Source organism: Vanessa cardui, chromosome 8 (assembly GCF_905220365.1).
Source record: "Vanessa cardui chromosome 8, ilVanCard2.1, whole genome shotgun sequence".
Classification (NCBI taxonomy): domain Eukaryota; kingdom Metazoa; phylum Arthropoda; class Insecta; order Lepidoptera; family Nymphalidae; genus Vanessa; species Vanessa cardui.
The window spans coordinates 9,584,912-9,599,629 of NC_061130.1; the positions used below are offsets into that span (position 1 = coordinate 9,584,912).

Consider the following 14,718-nt stretch of genomic DNA (forward strand, 5'->3'; position numbering starts at 1 on the left):
CTATGAAATTGTTGTTTCCAGCATCACATAATACGAAAATGTTGTTTTAAGTATCTGAAACACAAATGTTTTTAAAATTAAATAAAACTGAGTGAAAGTCGTATTTTTATCGTTAATTTTCAGCAAATTAGCTTTTCGTGCAGATGTACTTTATTGTCATCGAGACAGAACACATAACATTTTACTTAAATATAAATGTATCTGCTAAACTTAATAACATCAATTTTACTAACTGATATCATAGGGCCGACACCAGCTTTGAAGCCTCCGAGTGCTTTAAAATCCATTAAAATCTGTGTTCTTTGCAGAATAAGCAATACCGTTTTTTGATTCGATACTGACATTTTCTCCCATGGTATACTGTATACCACGTCAGGTAAGTCATGTGTCTGAAAAATATGTGTTATGCTCCATAAACTCCAACGAATATAAAAAAGTAAAAATAGTGGGCCATATATTTTTTACCCCGTTTTTATTAATTCGCGTCGGGCGATGTCTGTGATGGTAAAATTTTGTAATAGATTTTTAGCTAACTTCCTGATGAATACGAGTCTTGAAATTTCAAATATAGCAAAGGATATCTTTGAAATTTAATCAAATGAAAGATGATATACTACATTTATTTTTTTATATATTTACGGTCGCTTATTTTTTAAATAAGGAGTTAGTTATGGATACTTTTATTGGAAGCTAACAATTTAATCATTGTTTTAAGAAAATGTCATTCTGTCTGTTATGATAACAATATTTTAACTTTTACAAAACACAAACACTACGATAGATATGTTAGTTCCAGTTCTATCTCAAATTTACAAATTATATTATACAAAATGCTTAATGTACTTAAATAGTATACAACTCGATTTAGGTTGAATCATAACACAATCCTAATTTCATGGATTTAAGAATGAATATAACACAGTTTTGTGCGTTTTGTCTTTTCATCTTGTACCGATATTAATAATTCTTATGAAGTCATTTAATTATCATTTATCTCAAACCGCCGAAAATTCATTAATATCAAAACTTTGAAAAACATAAATTATTGCGAAAGTTTAATAATAAATTGCGTTTAATTATATATTATTATGTTCGGCAGTTTTGCACCGAAATTAAAATAAGCTTTTCGTAAAAAGCGGTCATCTTTTTGAATGCTACGCTCCTATATCGTTCAAACGAGTGCTTAAAAGATCACTTTGTGCCATTACATTTCTCGATACGATCGTTAAAACTTCTGTTCTAATTTAAGAATGGATATTTATGCTGTAAGCATACTTAAAGAGAAAAACAAATGTGTTTACCCAATTATTAGAGAATGATTTTTAAAAGGCAAAGCTGTTGTCATTTCAGAAAAATGAAGATTAAATTCTTTACCTCATTCAAAATGATTTGATACAACTTAACAAATAAAGGCCGAAGTAAAAATTTAGCAAGAGTCCAAAACTTAAAAAAAAGTCTTTCTCTGAAAATTTTCATATAAACGATGGTTACATGTATGTATGTTTGCGTTTATGTTTACTAAACACCTATGTTGCAAATATTGGACGCTTTGCGCTTGAAGCTTAAAATAGACATGGATCGATAAAAGTACTTCCGTCACGCAAATAACGTTTTAACATCGAAAGAATTAACATATGAATAACGTTTGAATGAAACATTACCTGTCTTCGTATTTCCTCAAGAACGAACGACATCAAAATCGGTCCCCCCGTATACGCCATGATCATTGTCACGTACAACATCATATTCTCTCTTCCCTAAAAAATGATTTGTCATAGCTATAATTTCAACTATTTATGATAAAATATGAAAATGATGCTGTGTAAAGTAGAATAAAATATGTAAATCAATAAGCAAAGTCTTGAAGTATAGATTACACGGTGATTATTGTTATTTTAATATTAGTGAAACTTGTAATGTATAATAAAATAATAAAATTCAAAAGTATTAAGATTAATAGACAATTTATTACATAAGTAGAGCTCGAACTTAACAGCCTTTCCTTTTAAAATAATATTAATCTCATCACACTAATAATCAGGATTAAAACAATTTGAATCTGAAGCTATAATTTTTAAACTTAAAAAACTTCTCCGAAAATATAATAATAATTTGAGAAAATATTTCACAGCTTATTAAAATTTACGAAAAATTAGCTCAATATCAATATCGTAATAGCACTTTTTTCTTAGATTTCATTCAGTACGTTCCAAAAGAGTTTTGAACAATTATGAACACTTTAGATTGCATCTTTACAAACTTACCCCGTACATTAATTGATAAAGTACTACGCTATTGCCAAATAAGTTTTGCAGATAGTTGGCAGCAACATTAAATCCAAATGCATTTTCTGCTTCCTTGAAAACTCTGTGGAAAATATCAAGTTATTTGTCGTAGTCACCGAAGATTTCACAACAACCTTTATTTCAGGCAACATAAAAACACGATGAGGTTAACAGTTAGACGATAATTTAAAAAAATAAAAATATATACATAACATATAAAACAATTCTTATTTTATATACTTATAATAATGACACCCGAATACTGAAACTATATTATGTAGATAAATATTTAATACCAACTCAACCATTTGAGATATTTACATTGTTACGCTTATTCGAATGTCGATTTTAGGCCTCACTTAAGAACTTCAAATATAGTAAAAGTATCACTTATCAGTAAATTCAATAAGTAATTTTCAGTAATAGTTGGTAATACCATAACAGTAAATCAGTATATTCATGTAATATATAATTTGTATGTGCAAAATTATAGTCAAAGGGAAGAAAACGTATCAATATGATATATTCATAACTAAATAACCTTTCATTGACTTTCTTTGACTGCAATTGTTACCAAAGCAATAAAATGTGATATATACTTGATTGAATAACAATCAATATTGTCTTCAACCTTTGGAACCATATCGCAATATACATTTAACAATTAATAACAATAAGTTTTCATTGAATCAATTTATACAGATTAGATTACGTATTAGCGATAAATATTTATATTTAGTTCTTATTACTAATAAAGTATATTATCACAGAAAAACTTACTTATTTATAAATGTATGATATTCCACAATTTTACTGAGTTTCTTACGGACGTCTTGATCACTCAAGTTATCGGTAAAATCAGTCATGAGTAAATTTTTTAAGACATGGATATGACCGATTACATTATAAACAAACATATAGTTTATGCTTTGAAATATCATCATCGATGACACTCCAGCTAGAACTGTGTAACAGTTTATTAAATGAAGAACAAACCAAGAACGGTAATCATAACTGTAATCAAAAGGCATCCATATAAACAGGCACGTTTGAAGTCTCACTGTATGGTTTAAAACCAACTCTCTGTTATTATAATTGTTCACGGCAGTTATTATCATCCATCCTAGCCAGTTGGTGACGAAGAAAAATATCAAATAATATGAAGTCCAACGCGTCATTCGTTCCATAGAAACAAGTCTCTGTAAATAAGTGTGTACGTTTGTGTTTAATAAAAAGATACTGAAAACAAAATTGACTGACACATGTCTTACTTTTTTAATAAACTCGTCTTTGTTTTCCTTGTAAATATTATATAAATGAATTTTTTGTAAGAAATTTAAAGAAAGATGCTTGTAACTTTTGAATCTCGACGAATATATGTTTACCTGAAACAAATTAATTGATAATATCACAAGTTCATTAGTTTAAAATCATTTGATTTAGGTGTTCCTTTTAATAGAGCAGCAATTAAAAAATATCTAGTTTTTTTATGAATAAACAGGAAATAAATTGGTACTTATATTATTTATTGGTACTTATACAGCTACAGTTAAATACTCAAACGTAGGTGAAAATCATCGATACTTTTTCTATATAAGAATAGTTGATTATTACATCTGTGTTTCATAAATAAATTACGACAATACATAGCATATTTAGAAAATTGAGTAAACTCGTTTTAAATATTATGTGATAAATATAATTCAAATGCTTTATTATTTTAAGCCAGCGGATATTTGATATATTAAAAGCATAAGATACATTGTGATATTGGCGAATCAATTTGCTATTATTATACGCAAGCCAAGTATAATAGGTAGTTAAATTGCTCCGAGTTACGAAGGCCTTGTTCTTGTTTATAATATCGTTTATCTGATATTAACCGACAATATTTATATATTTAATAGTTTATCTTATAGAAAATCCAATAAATCAAGAAGTACCTAATTTTACAAATTATGTTTAATAAATAGCGGCATTATGCAAGTAAAGTAATGTTAGAGATGGAATGAATGTGCTTGAAGCGTGAATGAATATAACAAGCAATCATTTGTACCGATGCAACCGTACTTATGCGGTTGAGTGAGATAACTAGTACAAAGAGAGAGAGTTCGTAGCCCTCGATCACACAGATGTGGTCGTAGCTTTAAAGATAATTCGCTTGTGCTTCGTTTAGAGGCACAGGTGTATTTGGTTCGTAGATGTTCCTTCTTGTTCTCATCTTATAACCTAATGGAAAATATGGACCCAAAAGTTTAAGACTTTAATAATAATTTACAATTTGGTAGCTCTGAATAAATACAATATAGGTTCTTATTTTTATCGAAAATGTAAAGTCTTGAAATAAAAACTTTCATTTTATTTTTAAAAAATTTTTTATTCTTAAGGATGGAAGGTATAATGATTCTTCATGTAAATTATATTTGTTAACCATAATGACGATTGCAAATAGCTTATTGCAAATATTTATAAGTATTTATTTAATTTAAAGCTATTAATATATGTATATATATTTATTTTTTTTTGGGTCTATTTTTGTAATTTTTTAAACATCGTACAATATTTGCAATAGTACTTGTAAAAATTTCGTAGAAAAAAAATTAGTATAAGATAGTAAAGAAAATGGTATTGTATTATTTTTTATAAGGATTAAAACTGTATTATGAATAATTTGAAGCACGAAACTGGAAGTCAGAGGTAAATAGTAATATAATACAATCAACTAAGATACTACTAAAAGTATTTTGATTAGCAATACAAATAAATAAATAATGTACAATAATAGTTAAACTTACAATTATGAAGGAAACAAACTATATTAAAGCTTGTTTTACTAAAAAGTGTACAATACTTACATTAGCTAAACACGTTGCAGGAAAAATAGAAAACATTATTCCCAATATATCAAAATTCAATTCGGAATAATTAAAATAAAAGTATACTATTTGAGAGACGACGCATACTGGTCCAAAGATATACATAATCGTACTATTAATAACCTGGACGGTTGTTACTTTCTTGTAGCCCCACGATGCTCGATCTCCGACGCTAAAGAAACTCATCAAGTTAGCCATATAACGATAGAATAATTGATTTACTGGCGGCTGTCTGAAAGATATGAAACATTTGTAATTTTAATTTTAATAAGTAGTTCCATTGCTTGATTCCTCTCATTCAGTGTTAAGGAAAACATAACAGACGGACACTCTTTCATAGGGGACTAGACTTTAAGGTTAGTCTGTGGTCGAAATTAGCTATTTTGAAAAAAAAAAACTTTAATATTTTAAGTAATGTAATATTCCTATTTAGATACCATGTGGAAAATTGTTGAAAGTTCAATATCAATTGCTGATTTCAACTCATCCAAAACAAAAAATCATAAATGTTAAAAAGCTATATTTATTTGTAAATAATTTAATTTTAACATATATTTATTTAGTCTTCTTACCTCTAGAAATTATTAAAATGTTTTTTTGATTATTATTTTATAGTAAATTTATCTACTATACTTACAAATAATATTCGACACCCATTATTGAGTTTTTGATGTATTAAAATTATGATGTATTTTTAAATTATTGAGTTACAAAACTTGTATGATTTTTGAATCAAATAGACTCGTAGCTTAGTTTTATATTGTGTCTAATTGGATGCATAGTATCGAATGCGCGTTGCACAAGTATGCTATTAATTTAAGTGCTATCAATTATTGCATTTTTTCAGGGTACTGTGTTATAACTGTGACGGCTTTACGTATATTTATTAAATATAGAGTATTTTTAATTTGGTATAGGCCCGAGGAAATTTAAAATTAATAATACAATAATATGAAATTAACTTTTATTTATTTATATTCCTTTCACTCTGCTTAAAATATTATTTTTATTCATATTAATTTTTGACTATGTTTAAGCAAAAGCGAAATATGTAAAATATATTTCATTTAATATTCATATGACATCGTACTCAAAAAACAAAACAAACCTATATATACCTAGAAAGCTTTTACAGTACTTTGATATAATATTTACCGAACACAATTTTTTGTATCATGTTCGCAAGATGTTATTACGGAGCTAAATACTTCATTATGATCGTTTAATCGGGTTAAAATGCATATTTTGTTATTTCCTACATTGTTAGGCCAATGAAAATATTTTTAATTTTGATAATAATATTTACCACAGTGATTTAAATCTTTTCGACTCATTTGAATTTAATATATATACTTATAATGATAACATTAAAAATCAAGCTTAACTACGTTATGTTATGTTTCTAGAAATTGCGAAATTATTTACTTATACGTAATGCGCTTGTTATTTTAATTAAAACATTAATATTATTATTCATGATAGAGCTACAATGATAAACACTAGTACTTTTTGTGGTTACGTATGTTATGAAGAAAAATAATTAATCAGTTACATACGTAACAAACATATTTATAATGTTACATTACAAAATTATATTACAAAAAATGTAATATTGTTCGGCGAATTTAACCGAAAAATGGTTGCTGTTGCAGCTGTTGGAAGTTATGCTGGTTTGTAGAGGAATTTTTTCATGTCCAGTAGCCTGCTGCATTTGCTGTAGTTTTCGGCTTAACAGGTTTTTTTTCTTACAAGTGCGTAAACTTTTCTTATTATTATTTTTTATCCTGCTTATTTTTTATATTTATTAACTCAATCTCTGACTTGTGTATCCGATAGTATGATCCATGTTTGTTGTTTAACTATTGTGTAGTATCCAGCTATTTGGACAATCTTCTTATGCCCGTACTTTTGCACAGAACTACGCTAAAATATTAAAGTGCACAATTGTTCGCGCAATCAACCGCATTATTCATTTTTATATACAGAAGTGCAAATTACTCTTTGAAAAAACACAATAACTTTTTTTTTGCCCGATAAATAGATGTTCGGATCTCGGACTCCGCTGATTTTTCTGGAGTTACTATACCAATGACGTTTGTAAGTCAACTGTTTTAGTTATATTAAAGTTCATATAAGCAAAAAAAAAAACGGAAAATGATAAACGGAGTAAAGGTAACCTAATGTATTCTCGATCTGGCGAATATTTTCAGTTTGTTTCGAAAATAAATTGCTCTTCATGTCAACCGTTATATCGGAATCCCGAATTTTAGAATCAATCTCATACATGAAGCAAATACGCCTTGTTTGTCGATCTTCGCGAAATGGGATTATTCTGAATGCGCCTTCTTTCAGACGTGATCTATCGACAGAGGCATCTGTCGCTTTCGATTTACTTTCGGCGCTCATGATATTTTCTGGGAGGTAATGATATTCTGAAGGAAATGGCTGATATACGTACATATGAAATTGCAAAACACTATTTAAACAAACGAAATCTCCTCTGTTTTTCCTGTCAGGTTTTTCAGTATATTTTTCTTCGCCATAGAACTCATGAATTCTTAATGTATGCTCATCCGGATTTGAAATCACATCAATTTATTAAGATACACACGGTTCACTTGTGTTTTTGAGTTTAATAAGTAATAATGGTAATAATAATTATATATCGCCATGAAGCTGAACCCATGTTATCTAATTTGATGAGATATCATTTACTTGTAAAGCAAAAAGTTGTTTTTTTATTTTAATTATAAAATATCATCAATTTCATACTTTATGCTCGATTCAAGTATGTAATTGACGTACGTGACGGTTCACGACCAAATGGGAAATTGAATTGAAATTGAATTTACATAACATTTTTAAATTCATAAATATAAGCCGCGAATAATATAATAATTGACTTTATAATTTTTTTTGCACTTTGCTACTTAATTAATTTTATTAATTAAAGCAGAATCATTAATTATGTATTTGATAAATTATTAGGTAGTATATTATTTACACTATCAAATAATAAAATTGATTGTTGATTACAATCCTGATGCGTTTCTTTCAAGTATTTTCAGGTCTTGAGTGCTTATTCCTGTTGTGATTGATTGGCAGTAAATATTATTACTATATGTACATTTATATTATTTATTTTAAATTGATTTAGACTTTGATTTCAACTTTGACTATTCTTAATTAATTTAACGTCGTAACTTATTTTGATAAAAATATTCATTTTCATTCAATGATTGGAAAAACAATATAACATGTCCATTTTTTCTATGGCCAGGGTAAAAAGTTTAAAAACTAAAAACTTTCTTTTTTCTTTGTTTGTTCCATAAGATTTTTTAACAAAATAGATAAAACTTAAAAAAATAGAAATAACACTAATATGAGCAAATTTGTATTACTATTACGCTCTTAGTCGTTTCACGCAAACAAAGACATCTTGTAAGCACAAGCATCTCATACTAATGCACCCCATTAATAATAATTTAATATAACGTGAATAATGCTATAAATAGCTATGGGGGGAAGATTCTACCACGTATAAATTGAATTATACGTGCCTGTTTTAAACACAATATGGTGATTACTTGCATGAAGTTTGCCATATTGGTTGAAGTTACTGCTACGCTCCTTAGGATCGTAGCATAGAGCTACGAGCTTAGCCTGCTTTATAGCCGACATGCAGAGCATCGCTCTTTAACTTTCTTTTATATATATTTAATAATTTACAATTATTTTCTGGTTTGTATAAGCGTATTTATTTATTTGTGTATATTTGCATTTTTTACACTCGTATATTCGAAACAAGACCATAAGGTAATTTTATTATGACCTTTATTATGACAGGATTCCCTAGGAATAAATTAAACTTAAATAAATTAATTTTTAAATATTACTTTTATCTGGATATATTACTCTCACTAATCAGATATTCTATCACCTAACAGCAGTACTCAGTACTGTTGTATTCCGGTTTTAAGAGTAAGTAGTCTATTTTAAATAAAGGGTTGTAGTGTTTAATGAATTTGTATAAAACTGGATAACCAATGCGCGGTGGATACAATTTGTGAGAATTTAAGTTGAGAGCTTGTAAGCGTAGAGCTGACTGCCGAGAGGCCGGTCGGCTGGTGCATCGGCGCAAGCGCCGCCCTTCGGTGACGTAGTTACGATAGAACTACTACTAATTCACTAACAACAATTGATGTTTGCGTGTCCGCCTTATATGTAAGTTTAATAGTATTTATATTTATATATATTTACAATTATTATGTTTTCTGTTTATTACCGTTACAATATTTATTCTTATATGATTATAATAATTGTTATAATAATAAATTAATAAATACGCTACAGGATGATAAGATTTTAGTTCCCAAGTTTGGTAGCACATTGGCATAAAGAAAGGTTAATATTTCATAAAGGGCTATTTGCTGTACCACCAAATCGCCTCTTAACTTTTTTGTTAAAGTGAATACAATATGACATTAAATCTTTGTATATTATTTTGTAGTTGTACCTGGTAGTTGTTGTATTTGTTAATCTTATAATAATGTGATCATTATAGACTCGTCCCTACGCAGTAGAATGGTAGAATACAGTTTTATCTTATGAGTGTAATGCTTTACGGTCCTTACAAATATAAATTGTTATAATAAAAATATGTCTATAATAATTATAAAATTGCAACTAAATATTAAAATATTTAAAAGAATTGTACAATAATGTTAAAAAGGTGTTTTATTTTTTTAATTAAACAGTAAACGTTTTAACAATTTAATTGACTTTAGATACACACCTATTGTTTTTTTCTTTCAACCATACAAATACATCAGTTTTTTATATTTATATAGCAATATAAAATATAATAAATCTTTAACATTGTATTTAAATGACTTAGGTTCAACGGAACTGAATTAGTGCGTCCTGTGCCATTTGTCAGTGGAATTAGAAGTAGAAATAGCAGATCGGTCGGATGTTAGCGAAGGTCCAATTTGTTTGCGGTCGCCACAGGTGCAGTCTACATGTTGCTGCCTAATTTTACTAACTGGATTAACTTGAACTGGGCGCACTAATGAAGCGAGTTGATCACATCGGCTTTTCAATGTTTTTAAACGAACAAATGTGAATTAAATCTACTTTTAACACCACACTGCGTTCAATGAGCGCATTTACATGGTGATATTTAAAATTCTTTTCGTTAATGAGACAAACATTTAAACATGTACAAGCCCTTTAGAATAGATATACCTGTTCTTAATCTGCACTAGAAAAAATAGAGTTTTATTCAATGACACCAAATATAGGTACTTTTTATTTATTAAATATAAAATGCAAATATAATAATAAACTCAGGAACGGGTCATGCGATCTATCCGCTCGTTAAGTATTACACCTTATCGCACGTCTTTTTAATTTATTTAAATTCCATTTTAATTTATTTAAATATCGTCTGACATATTTTAACTAGTTAATTTCATATTACAAAATCAAAAAATGAATAAATATATTTTTTCAAACCTCTTATTTAAATATATTGAAAATGAAAAAACCTTTTTTGAAAAGTATGTTCAATGTGAATTTTGAGAATTGAAAGCTTAAGCACGAACAAACTCCGATGAATTTTCAAATATTTAATTTGCGATTATAAATAATCGGTCTCATGCGCGTCAGTCAAAAAAGTCTGGAGGAAATCTGTCGGAAGTTTGCCTCACTTGTTTCTGAATTTGCATGGAAGGAGCGTGTCAGATTAAGCTCCAAGACTTCTTCTCAAGAGAGACATGCACTGACAGGCTAGCACCAGCTGTTTTATTTATTTTTACTTTTAGGCGACAAAGTTTAACTTGATAAAATTTCACTTTAATTTTATTTCTTATGTAGGACATTTTTTTTTTTAATATGTAACCCAGATGGGGTTACATGTTTTAAGATAATTAAAAAAAAAAAATATCTGACTATCAAATTAGCCTTCAGTTCCCTACGTGAAACAATGATCTTTAATAAGTTTTTTTGTGGTTTTACTTCTATGACACGTGAGTTGCTGGTTCCAAATAAACGGTAGGTATAAGATTAACATGATTTTGATATCTTCTATTATTTCTGTGTAAAGTATATTCATGAAACTGCTGACGTAAGATAAAGTTTTAAATTAGCCTCTATTTAAACGTATGTCTTCTGTAAATACCAATAAAGTAAATATTTTTAATCACAAAAAGTATTTCTCAAAACGTTGACTGTTAAAAGAAAAAAACGAATGAAATAATATACTCCCGCGCTCAAGTCGCAAGGGTAGGCTAAAGACGGAATTCCGTCACGGTTACACGTAGCCCCACGACGTGAACATATTTCAATTTAACTACCGACTTTTTATTCGCTCAGAAAGCGTAAAGGAAACGAAACAAAACCATAATCCATTATGACATTACAAGGCTCGTTTGCCATACATAGATACTCACGTTTTATACAATGTTTGTATAAGTCTTTTGTTATGTTTTTAAAGATGGAAAAAGGAAAACCTTTTTTCATTTAAAAGTGGCTTTTAGGTATTTATGTTAGACATAGGTACATAGGTATAGACTTTGAGTTAGTTTTTTGATTATAGTCTCAAAATAATTAAAAAAAAATTAGATGAATCATAATAATACATTGTATTTATAAGATCGTTATTAAATTGACCGTCAGCTATGATTCTATTTTAAATCATTCTAAATTCAAAATATCAAGCATTTAACCTGTTCAAACTTTCCTGGTTTTCTTTAGCGCAGCGATTCAGTTGAAGCACTAGCCTCAAGCATCCATATCGCGTCGTCTTTCTAACCTATACGTAAAAATAGACCATCTTCATAAGCACCGCATTAACGGCATGCGTGACAGCAATAAATCTTCGGCGATTATGGCCACTAAGAAATTCCTGTTGAGCACACAAACCAGTAACTAAAGTAACTAAAGTAGGGGCTTATTGTTATCAATGTCACCAGTCCTGCTGGGCTTCCGAGGTCCTCCTCCAAATTTCAAAACAGGTCTCGTTAGTCTTTAGGCTTTACCTTTATTCGATAGCAATCTAGATTTTAACAGGCATAAAATTGTTAAAATAATGTTTAAAATAATGTTATGTATACGCCCGAACATAACTACAATGACGAGATATCCCTTTCTATAGAGAATACTAGGTATAATATACTACATTGTTAGACAACAATTAGTGGAAAATCTAATTGATCAACCGTCTGGATATGCAAGCTTATAATTGAGTTCGATTGCGAGGTTAATTTAAATGGAACAAAATACATACTGAATATATGTTTATGCTGGAACACCACCGTATATTAAATTCAAGGTGTGGAATCGCGAAGTAAGATGATTGATGCCCACATTAACATTGCCTTGAATTCATCTCATATCATGCTATCTGACTTAGCGAGTGAGATCTGTCAGTTATAACGTACATAATTCAAGTTGTGTAGAGGCGAACAAAATTTTATTATAACTTTTGTTTTATTTATTTTCGAGCCTACGCATCAACATTTTGGAAGATCATTGTATATATGATTATATTTAAATTCTGTTCTGTTTGTTTCTATTAATACTTAATGTAAAATATATAGCTACATGTTAATAAATCTTACTGCACTCTAATAAGATTTAGCGAACTACTTTGACGTATAATTTACATGTCCAGCGTTTTAAGGACTCAATATTGTGAGTAGGATTTCCTTAACAATATTTTTAACAAAATTAAAAGCACCTTTAAATGTTTCACTACTATATCCAGGAGCATAATAATTTTAAGTCAAAAGTAAGGTAAAATTAAAATAGTATAAAAGTGGGTACTATTGCGCTAAGTCTTCTTATGTAAAAACTAGTAGTTGCCAGCAGCTTCGCTCGCGTCTTAGGGTGTTTGTTTTCTTATGTTAGACAAAAAAATAGTAGCCTATGCCCTTTCTAGGAGTTCAAGTTTGCTTCAAACCAAATTTTATTTAATTCGGTTGAGCAATGTGGTCGCGAAAGAGCGACAGACAGGCAGAGTTACTTTCACATTTATAATATTAATATAAACAGTGATTTATAACGTTGCCAGTAAGTGTTTATTACAGTGCGTTAATAATATCCTACTATTAACAAAGTCTTCATCTACATAGATCCGTTTGCCAGACCTATAACAGATTTCCATTTGACATTTCTATGATAAAATTTATAGACACATAATATATCCTATTCAACTTTTTATCCAATAACAACGATAAACGGATTAATTTCATTGAATAGAAGCTTAATCGGCGGCTTAAAATGCAAATACACGTGTAATGATATTAACTTGCAGTCGACGGCGTCTGTTGTTCTCAAGACACGCAAGAACAAAGAAATGCTTACATCACACATGCATACATACACATATTGCGTTGACTTAAAACAATACACGATCGTACTTTTAGAACGTCAACCTATCGATAAAATTAAATTCTAAAATGTCTCTTACATAAATTCTAAATGAGTAAAAATGTTACCCACATGTAATAGTAAAACTGAAATCTGTACTCACAGAAGGCAAAATATCGTAACACAATATGACTTCTTTACCTTTCATGACATCATAATCTTAAATTTTGTATGTAAAACAATATGAGAATATTTTCGATATCACCTCATAGGTGTCATTGAGGGTTGAAGGAAGCCGTAAAACCTGACAAGTTTCAGGAGGTTTAGAAACTCATAAAACATCATTTCCCACGATAACTTATTATGTATCCACTTCAAGAGTGTCGTAAATTCTATGTCCTATAAAAATAACCTTTTTGCATCTGTTGAAAATATTTTATGTATATATCGATACTAATCATATTTTCAATAGACTATAAGGTAACTTCAACGTTTTGTTAGTATATAACCACGGAGCCAAAAAGTGAAATAAAATATTCTTACTCTGATTTTGACTTAATTTAATTTTACTATTATATTATCTTGTAAATATAAAACTAATATGGCTTGTCTGGCCCCAACACTAAATTTTACGGCCTTCTCTTATTACCTTGGTTACACAAACTACAAATAAAAACAATGAAATATCTAAACAAGTAAGATCTATCACAAAAGATACTATCTTATCTTGTGAAAGAGGTGAGTTCAAATGAAGAAACACACTTGTTTTTTATTAATATATTGAGAAATATCCTCTAATAATAAATACCACATACAATATATACTTTTTTTTAAATTTAAAAATGGAACGTGTTGACGTCTATACCCTACGTTCTCCAGGTATTCGTTCATTTAAATAGAATTTGTGTATTGTATTATTAATTAAATATGGGGATAGAAATAACAATAGCAGTCTTCCAGTTAACACCTATTCAATCATGTATTTTATTATTATATTACGAATACCTTTTCGGTATCGTTGGGTTCAGTCTATACATGAACTTTTTTTTGTATTTAAGTGAATATAATATTTTGTAAGATAGTAAGGTAAGAAATTTTTACCTTTCAACTTACAAGCAGATTTTCCTATAGGCCAAATAAGTCAGAGCCTAGGGTGGCTAAATTTAAGCGGCGACGAAACATGG

General features: G+C 28.9%; 1 protein-coding gene across 1 annotated transcript; it reads right to left on the reverse strand.

Moving 5' to 3' along the window:
* Positions 1–5,818, reverse strand: LOC124531772. Its single transcript, XM_047106296.1, has 8 exons — positions 5,799–5,818; positions 5,141–5,393; positions 3,557–3,670; positions 3,066–3,484; positions 2,265–2,367; positions 1,662–1,757; positions 234–389; positions 1–54 (listed from the first exon to the last, which is right to left on the reverse strand). Exons 1-8 carry the CDS (start codon positions 5,816–5,818, stop codon positions 1–3), a joined length of 1,215 nt encoding a protein of 404 aa, XP_046962252.1.
* Between the last annotated feature and the right edge of the window lie 8,900 nt (positions 5,819–14,718).